This window comes from Onychomys torridus, chromosome 6, assembly GCF_903995425.1.
Source record: "Onychomys torridus chromosome 6, mOncTor1.1, whole genome shotgun sequence".
In the NCBI taxonomy this organism is placed as follows: domain Eukaryota; kingdom Metazoa; phylum Chordata; class Mammalia; order Rodentia; family Cricetidae; genus Onychomys; species Onychomys torridus.
In genome coordinates, this window is record NC_050448.1 from 127,295,285 (window position 1) to 127,311,142 (window position 15,858).

Consider the following 15,858-nt stretch of genomic DNA (forward strand, 5'->3'; position numbering starts at 1 on the left):
AAGAATGTCTCTTTGCTTCCATCAGATATGAAGAAAAACAAAGGTGGTCAACACTGTGGACACTGTGGAAAACACACTAAGAAGATTACAGAGAGAAATGAGGAATGAGAAACAGCTCTCTTCACTTCATAATAAGAGTGCTAGAGACTCCTAACAGCAGAAACAAAGCAGTTTATGTTCTGACATTGCAAAGTCAGGAATCAGCTTACAGAAAGGTCAAAAACTGAATTTGTTGCAGAACAGTGGGGTGTTTTGTTGGGTTTCTTTGTTGTTGTTGTTGTTGCTGTTGTTGCTGTTGTTGTTGTTGTTTTGGTTTGGTTTGGTTTGATTTGGTTTGGTTTTTATGCTCCCAATTGCATTTCCCTGCCCTCTGAATTTCTCATTGGCAGAGTTCTTCAGAGCAGAGCAGTCTTCCCACTTATCTAGCACAGTCCCTACTCCAAGCCCTCCATCACCCTGAGGCTCAAGATCTATCTGCCTGTCCTGATAGGTTAGCTCAATTACATATTTCAACCCTAACATAAACTGAAAAGTGCCCATGCAAGCAGGATCCAGAGACCAGCTAAGGAAGGCAGGAGTTTAGTACCTCCTGCTTATCTGTGATTCCCTGGGGAGTTTCACATGAACTTCATACTGACAATGGACTGTAATGATTTATTCCTTATAAAGGTCAGAGGAGGTAATGGATGGAACATTTTGAGGATTTGTAGTGGCAAAAGCCATGAAAAGTAATCAGATTCAATATGTCTTTCAAGCATAAAAGAAAGCTGAGAAAATTTACTGATGGGATAGATGTGGGCTAGCTGTGTTAGGAGTGGGGTAGAGAAAAGGATTATTCTTACTTGATCGTGGTGTTGGATCCAGAGTCGTGCAATAATGGGCGACAAACCACCAAAGTCTATTAAACCAGAAGCAGACTTTATTCCCCCCAAAAATTAAATAAATAAAACACAAAATAATGGAAATATCATCATGGGGCACAAAAGCTTATCAGCTAGCTGAGACCACAGCCAATATTAGAATTTTGAGGCTGTTGGAGGTGGGCTATGAGCCTCTTTTTATAGTAAGGGGTAAGCATTAGACACAGACAAAGGAATTTTTACTAATTTGAAGTTAAACTTTTAGAGACAAATTGTTTTAGGTTTTTATAATTTTCCATTAACAAGGATTTAGGGGCTTTAGCTAAACAATATTTGTATATCCCTGCAGCCCTTCCTGACTCAGTTCATTGATGTTTGCCCAAACCTGCAACTTCTCCTTGCATAGCTGGGTTCTCATAGTGGGGAGGAATACGAAACAACACAAGGCAGGTTGTTAGTAGAACTCATTAAAAGTTAACTTTGGTTTCAGTAGTGAGTGGTAGGGGGTTATTGAAGAATAGCTAATCTCAGGACTGCAAAGTGTAGTGGCTAGCCATCCCAGCCTTGGCCTGGAAGTTCCAATCCCCATTGAGGCTTCCGTAATGGTCACACCCACAAGGCGGGCCTGAGGGAGGAAGCAGAAGACCCAGGATGGAGAGAAGAGGCTTCTCTTGGTTCTGGGACCCTGGACGCTGGAGGTAGACTGAGCAGAGTTCTCCAGAGAACACTGCCGGACTGCGCCATACCTTTCCCAGACCCTGCAACCTATCCCTTCATTTGTAAGTTACCCCACAAAATAAACCTCCCTTTTAACTATGTGGAGTGGCTTTAATAATTTTACCAATAGCAAAGGGCAATCTTTAGTTAAAAAAACAAACAAACAAAAACTAACATTTGGGTTGTTGAGAGAGCTGCCCATTGTAAAACACAGAAGGGTCCAGTTAAAGGTTAACACCCCTTTTGCTAGCCAAGCTGATGGCTGTCAGTTTCCATTCCATAAGTTTATCCTATATTCCTATCTTATTCCTGTGTTCCTATCTTATTCCTATATTCCTATCTTATTCCTGTATTTCTATCTTATTCCTATATTCCTATCTTATTCTTGTATTTCTATCTTATTCCTATATTCCTGGACCCTAAATAGCATGAATAGTGAGACTATTTATTATTGATATGCAAATATATTGGGAGAACACCATATATTCTGTCTTCCATTGGATTCTATAAGTGAAGACATAAGTGGGTGGTGTGTGAGTTCAGAGACCAGGGCATGACTGCAACCTGAGAATTATCAACATATGCGGAGAGATACATAAAGTGAAGGGAAGGTTTCAATAAGGAAGTGCAGCTCTATAGACCAAACCTTGTGCCTCCTCCCTCTTAGAGGTCATAAACATTCAAAAGATTTACCCAAAAGGACTGTAAATACAAAAACTAGTGGAAAGCAGGATGAGTGAGCTGTCCCAGGAGCCAAGAAAAGAAGGAAAAAGTAGTCATCTGTGTCAATACCATTCTTTCCTTCAGAATCTCCTCCACTTAGCACATGGAGAAGACTGCTCCTTCTGGGGAGCTGTGAATTTGAGTGGAATGGTCTGTGTAACTGTGAGAAGAGAGCATTCGGGCTATAGCCTTGTCTCTCTATGGAGAAAAAGCTAAAAAGTGCTAGATGTTGAGACTGTTGCTCTGCTACAGCAGAGGAATAAAATGTCTCCATAAGAATCAATCTACTACTGCAAGACCCAGCTGTACCACTCTTGGGCATATACCCAAGGAATGCTCAATCATACCACAAGGACACATGCTCAGCTATGTTCATAGCGGCATTATTCATAATAGCCAGAACCTGGAAACAACCTAGATGCCCCTCAACTGAAGAATGGATAAAGAAAATGTGGCACATATACACAATGGAGTACTACTCAGTGGTAAAAAAAAAAAAAAAAAAAAATCATGCAAATGGATGGAACTATCATCCTGAGTGAGGTAAGGACAAACACAGTATGTACTCATTCATAAGTGGATACTAGATGTAAAGCAAAGGATAATCAACTACAACCCACATCTCCAGAGAAGCTAGCTAACAAGGAGGAACATAGGAAGGTCACATGAATTGCCCTGGGAAAGAGAAATAGATGAGATCCACATGAGTAAACTGGGGGGTCAAGGAGAGTAATGGAGGGCAAGGGATGAGGGATGAGAACATAAGGAAATGGGAGGTTTGAGCTGGAACAGGGACAGAGTGGGAGAGCAAGGAAAGAAATACCATGATAAATGAAGACATCATGGGAATAGGGAGAAACAGGGTGCAAGGGAAGTTCTCAGGAATCCACAAGGATGACCCCACCTTAGACTATTAGCAACAGTCGAGGGGGTGCCTGAACTGGCCTACCTCAGTAATCAGATTAGTGAATACCCTAACTGTCATCATAAAGCCTTCATCCAGTTATTGATGGAAGCAAATGCAGAGATCCACAGCCAAGCTCCAGGAGCCCAATGGATGAGAGAGAAGAGGAATTTTATGAGCAAGGGACATGAGATCATGATGGGAAAATGTACAGAGATGTCCAGCCAAAAAGTGTGGGCTTTGGTTTCCTCAGCACCCCTTAAAGGATGCTTCAAAGGAAAGCTTCGAAGCTGATCCCAGCAGAGATGGGAAGATCCCTGAAAAGCTGTGGCAGAGACTGAGCAATGACATATATAAATATGATAATTTTGGCAATCAGAAGGTATCAGACACAAAGTCCTCACTGTCTGAATGAACACCTGTGGTCAGGGTCTGATGCTCCCTGGCCTAATGGTACACATTATGTTATGAGTTCAGTGTCAAATATCTCCCACAGACTGATGCATCCAAACATTTGGCACCAGGTGACTGTACTGTTCTGGGGGCTTATTAAGCCTTTGGATGTGGAGCTAAACAAAGTGAATCACTGGGTCTGGGGCATGCAGAGGTGGTCATTTGTGGTCCAGATCAACCCTGATACCAACCTAAGCTATCTGCTTTCTGATCTACCAAGACATGAGGAGTCGCAGCCACAGTCTCCCACAGATACAGCTATACTTCGCTATATCACTGAGCTTTCTCCACCAAGATGAACCCTCTACAACTGTAAGCCAAAAAGCCATCCTCTCTTAAATGCTACTCTCAGGTATCTGGTCACAGCAATGAGGAAACTGTCTCCATTTTTGATGACTCCTTTGAATACTCATGATTACACACATGAATCAACCTGACCATAACAGACATCTGTTTGTTTGAAAGTATGTCTAGAAGTCTTAGATTTTAAAAAATGTCAGTCAAACTGAAATAAATGAGATTTCTCTTTTCACTAAAGGAATAGTGCTATGAGTGGAAAACAGGAGACCTTTGAGTTTGTTGGAGGTTTCCAGGGGCTGGGGTCCTATGAGTAACCCTGTGCAGACGGAGTAGCTTATGTCTAGGACTCCCTCTCTCTGTGTGTCTCTCTGCCTCTCTCTCTGTCTCTCTGACTCTCTCTCTCCCTGTGTGTATGTCTGCATACAACAGCAATTAATGAAAAATAAGGCCATATATTTTTTAAAAGAGCAAGGAGGGGTACACAAGAGGGCTTAGAGGGAGGAAAGGGAAGGAGAAAATGATGTAATTATGTTATAATATCAAAATAAGAAGAAAAAATGTCCATCAAAGACACCCCAGGTCAATGGCTTTCAGGTCCTTTGTCTTGTGAACTTAAAGAATGGATGCCACACACCATAGACAGGTGGGTCTTAGAAAGTAGCTTAGGGCAGTTTTATAGTGAGAACTCAAGAGAAAGGAAGGAAGGCTCCTGTGATAGGCTGCTTTCAAGAACCCCATCTAGAGGTTAACCAGGCTTTACCAGGTTAACCAGTTGAGGTATGGGAGGTTAGATTGTGGCCACATGTCCTTCCCATGAGCTAGCCATATGTCTCCCCATCCCTATAGTGATATTTTATTTGTACTGAAATGTGATTTTATTTGTATATTAATAAAGTTGCCTTGGGGTCAGAGCAAGCCATAGCAGAAGCTGGGTGGTGGTAGTGCACACCTTTAATCCCAGCACTTGGGAGGCAGAGTTAGGCAGGATCTCTGTGTGTTCAAGGATACAGCATCGTATAGCTACTGCACATCCCCATGTCTTAGCTGTAGTCTTGGTCACATGCTCATGCATATCATTCATGCAGCCATGATTATTAAGTTCTTATGTACTGAGAAAAGCAATAAAACAAGAAACCAGATCATTCTTGAAACTCTATATCTTCATGAACATTCCTAAAAGTGAAACTTCCCTTGAAATACTACTTTAGGAAAATCCACTTCCTTATACCTATCCTAAAGGAATTCTTGTCTGCTTAGTATCCAGAAATAACCTAAAGAATAACCTGGTTGAACGTAAGATAGACTGTCAGAATGCAGGAATCTGTTGAACTAAAACAAACCAAAACTGAGGGGCTAGAGAGACTGCTTGTCAGTTCAAGAGTGCACACTGACTTTGCAAAGGACCCTTTCACTTCCCAACCCACACATTAGATGGCTCATGACCCCTGCTGCAGTTCCAAAAGACCTGACACCTCTGTCCTCCAAGTACACCTTAACCCATGTGTAAATACCCACACACAGATGTATACATATGCACATAGTTAAAAAAATAAAATAAATATTTACCCAAATAATAAAATATTAGAAAGAAAACTGAAAATTTTGAGGAATTATTAAGATTTATAAGAATATTATAAGATTTAATTTTCTTTAACAATAGTCCTAATTTAGACAACTCCCAGGAGGACTTCAGAATCATCTGGAAGACTTGCAAGACAACCTTCTATGTTGACTAGTAAGATTGCATCTTTCAGTAGTTCCTCTTTGGAGACACAGCCATGATGTTTTAGAATTCAGCTGATTGAAATCAAGCATGGAAACATTACAGGAATAGACTTTATTTCATGAAATTAAAACATTAATGTAATTAACAAAGTTAACAAATATTGGCTCTTTTTAATTAATTTAAATTGTTTAGAGGCATCCAGGTTTTCAAGCAGAGATAAGTAACACCCTCTCCACACTTATTTTCTTATTCTTTTTCCAGCATCTTACTCTTTGTGTCTTCCCATCTATATGAAGTAGATGTCTAAGTAAATACCATCAAGCTAGAGAAAGTGGTGCAGAGGAGTCATTGTGAGCATCTGTAAGATTTACCAGATGTGTTGAGCTCTGTGACTAGAGCTCCAAGGCCTGCTTCTCAAAGAACTTACCCTCTATTTAGAATAGCAGATATCTATATAATTTTGCAATCACTGCACAATTAATTTAGAATACATAGAATTGCATAATGTGCTAGAGAAATAAAAGCAAAGATATCAAGATATGAAACTGTAGTAGGTACGGCATATGGAAGCATAATTGTTATAGGGCATCTCTCTCCCTCTCTCCTCTCCACTTCTCAGGCTTCATCTTCATTTTTGATACATGATTAGCTGTTGAGGAGCCATTAGCTGATGCTGTTTAAAAAAAAAAAAAAAAAAAAAAACAGAACATCACCATTAACAAAGGCAGAGTCTCAAAGAAGCTGTCAGTGGACTAACTCTCCCTAGGGAAATTCAGGTTTTGGCTAAGAAGGATAACTAATGCCACAGAAGACTGCCATTCCTCCAAAACAAGACAGACAAAGGCAGGAGTGAGCACACATTGCAATACACTTCAGGGCGAGGTAAGTGGGTCCCAACCACCCCACTGAAGTACAGCTGACGGTTTTCCAAAAGACACAAGTGCTTTCAAGATGAGCCGGGTTACCAGTTTCCTCAGGAGGCAAGTCTTCTAAGGAGTCTTCCGCAGCCCGCAACATCTGCCTGAGTGCAGCAAGGATCAGGACATCCTTCATAGGTTCCACCGATCGCTTCAAAGCATAATTACTAACCATCAAGATATTAGCTATAGGAATATTTAGCATGTTTTGTACATTCTTTACCTGTGAGAAATATATTTAAAATTCATTTTATGTAAAAATATATTTGTGAAACATATATATATATATATATATATATATATATATATATATATATGAAGTATTTCATACTAGAAATTTGACTGAATATTAAATACGGTTAAGGAGAGAAGCTGAAAAGATAATGGCTTGGCAAATCCTCTTCAGGATACAATTGTATCTATGTAAATTATGGATAGTTATTAAAATGAAATACAAACTGCAACAAACTGAAAAATCAATCCAGTTATATGTAGTAATGAGAGCAGAACTCAAGGCCCCCCTATTCTTGGCAAGTGAGCTCTCCTTGAGCTACATCTACAGCCCCTTTTTGCTTTTCATTTTGAGACGTGGTCTTGAATTCCCTCTGTAGCCCAAATAGGCCTTGAACTTGCAATCTTATGTCAGCTTCCTGAGTGTCTGACATTACAGGCCTACAGAAACAAACTCACCTTGACCTAATTCTCAATCCACCTATGAACAAACACACACATACACACACTCACACACACACATATAAACACACATGTGCACATGCATGTGTGCGCACACACACACACACACACACATAATGGTGATGAGGGAGAGAAAAAAAAGAGTGGACACATGGCTGTGATTCTGTCCCTATATCACCTGATTGTAAATATCACTCTTTTTTTTTTTTTGGTTTTTCGAGACAGGGTTTCTCTGTGTAGCTTTGCGCCTTTCCTGGAACTCCCTCTGTAGACTAAGCTAACCTCGAATTCACAGAGATCTGCCTTCCTCTGCCTCCCCAGTGCTGGGATTAAAGGCGTGCGCCACCACTGCCCGGCTGTAAATATCACTCTTTACCTGGCTTTGAGAAGTCATATTTTCTGTCATGTTTAAAAAACTGTCATCAAGAACTTCATCACAGTTATTCACATTAGTAAGCAATGCTACTTGTCCAACACCTGTATCAAATAGACATCATTATTATAGGAATATATCAAGATAGTTTTTCTTCTTTTTTCTTTTTTATGCTTTTTTTAATTTTTTAATTTATTTCAAATCTAGATTTGAAGTACTTAATCACTAGAAAGTGGCACTGGAAGGATTAGGAGGTATGGCCTTGTTAAAGGAAGTATATCTCTGGGGGTGAGCTTTGTTGTTTCAAAAGTCCAAGACAAGCCCAGAGTCTTTCAATCCCTATTAAGATGTAGAGAAGTCTCAGCTACTTTTACAGTACCTCTGAAACTGTAAGCAAGCCCCAGTTAAATGTTTTCCTTTATAAGAGTTGCCATGGTCATGATGTCTCTTCACAGCAACAGAACACTGACTAAAATAAGGGATATCTTAAAATTCAACATAAAAGAAAACATACAAATAAATCACTCAGAAAATGGATAAAAGGTATGAAAGAAAGCGTTTTACTAGAGATATATGGAAGACCAGTGATTATGTTACAAGATAGTTAATGCTATGGATTATTAGGTAAAGCAAGTTAATGCCATAATGACATATTTCTACATATCTATTACTGAAGTTAATTTTAATAGCGACAACAATAATACCAAATATTAGAAAAAACTCAGAAAACTGGGATTGGCCATATAGTGCTAGCTGGAATGTAGCATGATGTCAGTGCTTTGAATAGCAGTTTTGTGATTTTTTTTAAAAACTAACATACACTTTCTATATGTTATAGCAGTCTTATTCCTGGGAAACTATGCCCCCACAAAATGAAAACACTAATGTTCAGAAGCATTATATCTATAGTAACCTAAAACTAGACAACGGTTAAATATATCCTAATATAACTATATGCGGGAATATTACTCAACAGCCATAGGGTAAATGCTCACTACATAAAATGTCTGACATGGACTTGAAAGGGCGTTAGGCCAAGTTAAGATAGTCAGTCTCAAAAGATGGCATAATGAATGATTTTATTTACATAATATTCTCAAGTGAAGACTTATAACTAGAGAGAAGTACTCACAAATAGTTAAGGATGGTGAAGGGTCAGTGTGTTATTTTCATAGTGATGAGATAATTCTGTATCCTGGGTTGTAGACATAATTTCATGAATTGCTACATATGATAAAATAGTTTAACAGCATAAGCACCTTGGTTTTGATCTCACTAGATAGTTTCTGTGAGAAGGTTAGTACCTTTAAAAAACCACAAGAGAATTGTACAACAGAAGATGATAGACAGCCTAGTGCTCAGTTCTACAGGTGAACACGTAAGATGGCTCTCAGTCAAGTCTTTCAGTGATGCTGCACTTGCCACCAACTTGGAGCTCAAGATACTTCCCAAAGGAAACAGACATGATACTCCTCACCATGCCCTTTGTCACTTTCTATGAATTGTAATTATTTCAAAGTTTTCCATGCTTATACAATGAGACTTACCACAGTCTATTGCATCTTTGTGGACTTCTTTGAGCTTTGCCACCATTTTATCTGACATGGTGTTAACAGAGTTGATGTTTAAGACATAAGCCACACAGTGAATCCTGTCCTTCAGTGGTGGAGAGGTGACAGAAGTGAAGTGCTTTGGCTTAATCGGCTTACACGGGTTGAACTGGATAGAAAAACAAGTTGTTATTTTCAGAGACTCTTCAGTTTCCACAGCAGAAACCACAGCTGCTCGTCTGCTTCTTTCCCCAGTGTCTCCCCTGGCTTCTTATTTATAGCTTCCTGCCTGCCTGCTTCTCATTGCCAGGATCCCACTATAGTTCTCATAAAGACAAACAGCTTTATTGTTCTGATAAAAATGATGGTTAACCACTGTAATTATTGAAAAAAAAATGCAAAGAATAAAATCTGACTTAGATCTCCAATCTCCAGAAGCAAATAACGTTAAGATGTGCTATGGATCATTTAAGATTGCTCTTTCAGAATTTTGCACACTTAAAAGGACTGAGGCAGATGTAGAAAAGAGAATGAAATGACATTCAAACTTAAAGACTATGATTTCTTCTTAATTTTTCAAGGCAAAATAAGATTAAACGAAACTAGAGAAATACCAACTTCCAAGTGAGCGTCTCCTTACCTTCCTGAGACAATAGATTGCAAAACACAGCAAGCATTTGTAAGTGTGTACTCTGTGTGTGTGTGTGTGTGTGTGTGTGTGTGTGTGTGTGTGTGTGTGTGTGTGTGTTCAATGTTGAACTGAACTGACTGTTTCTCTGATATGAAAACTGAGGGTCTTCGCGATCTGACTTTTCTCTCCTTCTGCTCCCTTCATTCCTGAAATTTTGTAATTCCTTTCCCTAACTAGACCGTAAGTCTCTTGAAAATAAATCCTGCACTCTTAATTAACAGTGAATTTTTTTTCAGTTATTCTCTTTGTGTCTAGAACAAATTATATTGTAATAAGTAATTTCAAATGAAAGAATGCATACATAGTCAATCTTTCCAATCAAGTGCAACCGAGAGGAAAAAAAGATAAATGTTTAGAAATTGAAGCCAATTCCATCACATTCCATACCTAAAAGAAAGGTGCTAAATGATTAACTCTGTGAGCACGAGGAGTACATCATTCACCTAATATTCTCAGATGTGCTAGGACACAGGCAGTATTAATCCTCACATTTTGTATATTTAAAATCAAGGCTTAAAAAAACATTATGTAACTTCCTTCACCTGTACACATCTAATATGGATCCAGACATGTAGTAGCACTGCTTTGTTTTTGTGGAATATATCAACAGACAATAGTTAATTATTCTAATATCTTCTATGTATAATTAAACTAAACATGCACAAAATTAAACTACCACTGGTTTAACTATTTAAATGACTTCTTCATTCACAGTTTACATTATTGAAAGAAACATGTAGGTGGGCTGGAGAGATAGCTCAGAGGTTAAGAGCACTGCTTGTTCTTCCAAAGGTCCTGAGTTCAATTTCCAGCAACCACATAGTGGCTCACAACCATCTGTGATGAAGACTGGTGCCCTCTTCTGGCCTGCAGGGATATGTGCAGACAGGACACTGTATACATATAAATAAATAAATAAATAAATAAATACATAAATACATAAATAAATAAATAAATAAATCTTTTTTTTTTAAAAAAAAAAGAAACATGTAGGGCATATAAAAGAGTCATAAACAGTACAGTCTTATTTATTTATTTGGTTTTCCTTTTTCTTTTTTTAATTTTATAATTTGATTTAATTTTACATATCAGCCACTTATTCCCCTGTCTTCCCTCCTCACGCCCCTCCCTCCTCACGCCCCCTCCCTCCTCATGACCCCCCCCTCCCCAGCCTTATGAATGTCTCCTGAAGTTCAGATAAGTCTAGTCCTGCCATTTAGTTTTATCTCTCAGTGGCACAGACTATAAGGACCATCTCTTTACCTTTCTCTCATAAATATATATTCATTTAAAGTATAGTAGAACTAATGTTGGAATCATATAATGGCAGTTCAAATAGTCTTGTAGGGTAAAGATGCAATAAAACAATTTTAAGTGTCTTGAGGTGGAAGAAATCTTACCTGATACCTGTCTGGTACACAGCCTTTTAAGATATGAGATATGTCATCTATGCACAGTCCTGCTTCTTCTCTCTCATCCAGCCCCATTGAATCACACAACATAAATGGGAACATTTTTCCACCTTCTTCATCTTTAACAGAATATATTCTGTACTGGAAAAAATTATTGAGTTAAAGTATATTTGTTAGCATTCAAAACAAAATGAAAAAAAAGAAATTAGCTAATGTTTTAATATAATGGCCTGAAACTGGCATAACCCGACTACCTCAGCCTCCCAAGAGTTGGGATTACAGGCATGTACCACCACATCAAGCCTGAAAAAATAAATTTCTTCAGTATTCAAAGCTGCTATGAAGTCATAGTTCTTCCATATGTGGCTCAGGAAATGGCTTAACACTGTACTCTACTAGGAAGTACAGAACCTGTCTATGATATCACACAGTTTGGATGCTGCGGCATTTCAGTTAATGCCTAATAAATTCAAGTGTTGTTGTAGCATCTCAACTGGACTTCTCAGACTAGGCTGACATGTGAAAATGAATCCACATAAGAAACAAGATGCAATTCATGAAAGTCTTAGAAACATTTGAGCTATTGAATACAGAACCAATGATAAACTGATGTTATAGTCTTATTATATATTTGCAATAAGCACCAAAATGTATTTTTTATATAACTAATTCTTGGATCTGTGAAAAGCAAAATGCTTCTCTAGATAACATTATTAAATAGAGATAATTCTGATGCATTTTTTCTATTTTACTTAATTATTTAGTATTTAATTGTAGATTAGGAAAGAGGTTATGTCTGAGACAAAATTACAAAGAGGTAAACAAATATATTCATTGTAACCTGTAAATTGTAATCTTCTGCAAATCCTCAGGTAACTTACCTGTTTGGTAATGCTGGTTTCATCAGACCCCACAATGGCCTGGCGAGTTAGGTGGCCTTGGAAAGCTGACTTCACTGAATTGAAAAAGCTGGACTTTCCAGAACCTACTGGACCCACCAAGAGAATACGAACTTCTGAAACCAAGTCTTTTTTGGGCCTGTAGGCTCTGAGAGCAGATAGGAGCGAGCCTTCCTCGGTACCTATTTAGAATGCAGGAATTAAATACAACAGCAGATCTTCCAAAAAGCACTGTAGTTACCCTAGAGCATCTTGTTCTTCTATTTTAGGGATGAGTTTAGCTACACACTTATTTCAATTGTAGCTTTATAGTATATCATGTATAGCACCCTAAATATAAACATCCTGGGTTAAATATTTTGCACCTAGACAAACTGCATTTATATATTGGAGTAACTTTTTTGGGTTTTTTGAGACAGGGTTTCATTGTGTAGCCCTGTTGTCCTGGGACTCACTCTGTAGACCATGTTGGCCTTGAACTCACAGAGATCCACCTGCCTCTTTCTCCTAAGTGCTGGGATTAAAGGCATGCAACAACAACACCTGTGTGAAATCTTAACCTGTAACAAGTCATTGTTAACCTGAAAACACAAATCTTTGAGATATATCAACACTGAAAGTAAGTGGTTATTTGCAATAAATATATTAAGGGGAAATAAAAATATATTCATATCTATAAATTGGAAAAGGGAGATTTTGTTTTTATATTAACTGGAATCTGTCGATAACAACTTTTTATCATTCCAAGTAATATGATTTTTTGTTTTTCTTACTAGTTTATTGTTAACACTGTTACCACAATTAATCTAAATATAATGAATAACAGGTAGGTCAAAGACCAAACTTACTGTTGGACGGTCAACATCTTCCTTATGAAGCCTGGATCATTCTTAACGCCTACAGAAAACAAGCACAGCATAGTAAGCTCCCTGACTTGTTTGGTTCTCTGTGGTCAAATCTCTTTCCTCAACTGGGCTGATCTGTTTGTATAACCCTCTCCTTCTCAACTAAGAGTTCAAGTTGGCCACACCCTGAGAGGAAGAGGAGAAAACCATGAATCTCTTTGCAATGGTGAAGTCAGAATTTCTCCCCGCTGTCCCCTTCCTCTCCTCTCTCCCACCCTCCCTTCCTCTCCTCTCTCCCACCCTCCCCTCCTCTCCTCTCTCCCACCCTCCTCTCCTCTCCTCTCTCCTGTCCTGACCTTCATCCCCATCTCTGTCTGTTTGTTTCAAGGGAATAAGAGAGAGTTTATTCTGGAGTCACTTTATTGACCATGACCTGGGAACACAGATAGATGCATGTTCCCCAAATTCCATGTTCCAATGTTGAAGCAGTTTTACCACATTTTTATAGTTTTACGGAACAACGAAAGTCATAAATCAAGACAAGTTTAAAATGTGTTGGTAGGTACATCAGAGAGGCAGATACAACAAGGCCATCTCTGTCTTTATACATATCCACCTTAAATTCTTTGCTCACAGAAGTCTGTAGTGTAGTTAGAGTTTTCCTGCCTGGCCCACAGTCAGGACAAATCTCTCTTACCCGCCAGTCCCACAGTCGCTCAGACCCAACCAAGAAAGCACACAGAGACTTATATATTGCTTATAAACTGTATGGCCATGGCAGGCTGCTTGTTATCTACTTTTTCTATCTTAAATTAACCCATTTCTGCTTATCTATACTTTGCCACATGGCGTGTGGCTTACCAGTGTCTTTACATGTTGCTTCTCATGGCGGCGGCGGCTGGTGGTGTGTCTCCCCTTCTACTTCCCAGAATTCTCTTCTCTCTTGTCCCACCTATACTTCCTGCCTGGCCACTGGCCAATCAGAATTTTATTTACACAGAGTGATATCCACAGCACTGTAGTCCTTAGTCCTGCCTAATAAACTAATGTTTATTTATCCTTTTCCTTGTCCTTGCACACCAATGATAATGCATGAACTGCAAATATGAGAACCAAATGCAAAGACAGATTACCCTTTTATACATACCATCTACTCGGAAAATTTCACACTCCAAATATCTAGAGACAGAGTTAGCATTGAGTTTGAGTTCTTTTATCAGCACATCATTAAGATGAAGTTTGTATGTTTCTGGATCCACAGAGAGTGACAAACCATCAAGTGAGGAAAACTTCAGAAGTGTACCATTGACTTCTACTTGTGTGTTCAAAAGCAGAGCCGACATTCCAGTGCTGTTATTCTCTTTCAATGAAAACCAGACACAAGTACTTGGCTTTTCAGAATGCAAAACGGGAAACTCTTCCAGCATAAAAACACCCACAACAGCTTGCTTCAAGTGAACTACTGTCATCGTGGATCTCTGATGAGCGCATCTCTTACTCATATCAAGAGTGCACAGTTGATGAACTCTAGACTTATAAAGAAGAGTCAAAGATGTATTCCCAAGTAGTTTTCCCAGAATCTGTTCCTGTAACCATGTCAATTTGGTTGTCACGTCCATGTTCCTGCAACTGATAGAAAAACAAATAGAGGTTGAGGGACTAACATAATAAAGCAGTTTAAGTTACAAGTTTCTGTTCAGTTCCAGTGAGTTCTATTGTCGCTGACCCAATTAAAACACAATATTTTGAAGCCAAAAATATACAATGTAGAGATGTAGAAACAGCATTTACATATGAAAAAAGATACTTTAGAAATGATAAATAGAGTTAAAATTTAACACGGGGCTGGAAATAATGGCACCCTCCTTTAATTCCAGCACCCAGGAGACAAAGATAAGTCTATCTCTGAGTATAAAGCTAGCCTGGTCTACATACATACTGAGTTCCAGTCCAACCAGTATTACACAGGAGACTTTGTCTCTAAATAAATAAACAGAGTAAATAAATAAGTTTAACTTTGTTTGGCAGAGTAAATTCCAGACTAGAGAAAAATATAAACCAAAAATTAGTAATTAATAAATATTTTATTTTAGTCAAATAACAAATAATTTATCTAGGCTTTGTGGATCACATAGTCTCTACCTTGATTACTTGTCCATCATTGTAATCACAACAGTTATAGGCAACATGTGTTATGATTTAAGTGTGATTCACCCCAAGATTCATGTATTGGGAGCTTTACCCTCAATGAGATATTGACTGATAGAACAATAAAGAGACAGGACTTAGTGAGAAATAAACAGTTGGATTTAAAACAATGCCCTTGTAGGAAACTAAGGGATTGTTCAGAGAACCCTAGTCATTTTTCATGAGAGAGTTATCATAAAAGCCTAAGATTGTCTATGATTCTGATATCTTCTGCACATGTATGATACTACCATGATACAGTCCTCCTTAATGTAGTACAACAAAGAAGAGCCATAGCTGGGCAACAAAGCTTTAGATATCTAGAGCTATGAGGTAAATGAACCTGTTTCCTTTATAAAGTTAGCTTGTTTGAGATATTTTATTATAGTAACAAGAACATACTAATTCTATGTTTAAATAAATGAATATGACAGCATGTCAACATTATATACCACACATGGACTATAATTTGCTAGCCCATGAATTAGAGGACAGAGATGAAAAATATATTCAAAAAATAGTTCACAAGGAAATAACAGAAATAGGAAAGTATCAATGGATGTGTATATCCCACAGTCACAGCTACTGTCACAGCCATTACACTAGTT

The 15,858-nt window shown here is 38.3% G+C and overlaps 1 protein-coding gene across 1 annotated transcript; it reads right to left on the reverse strand.

Annotated features, from left to right (window-relative positions):
- Positions 1 to 3,579: 3,579 nt before the first annotated feature.
- On the reverse strand, positions 3,580 to 14,682 carry Ifi44l (interferon induced protein 44 like). Its single transcript, XM_036191395.1, is given in 8 exon segments — positions 3,580 to 3,651; positions 6,605 to 6,823; positions 7,670 to 7,770; positions 9,214 to 9,385; positions 11,308 to 11,460; positions 12,201 to 12,392; positions 13,063 to 13,115; positions 14,211 to 14,682. Coding segments are annotated over 8 exon segments (1,434 nt in total).
- Between the last annotated feature and the right edge of the window lie 1,176 nt (positions 14,683 to 15,858).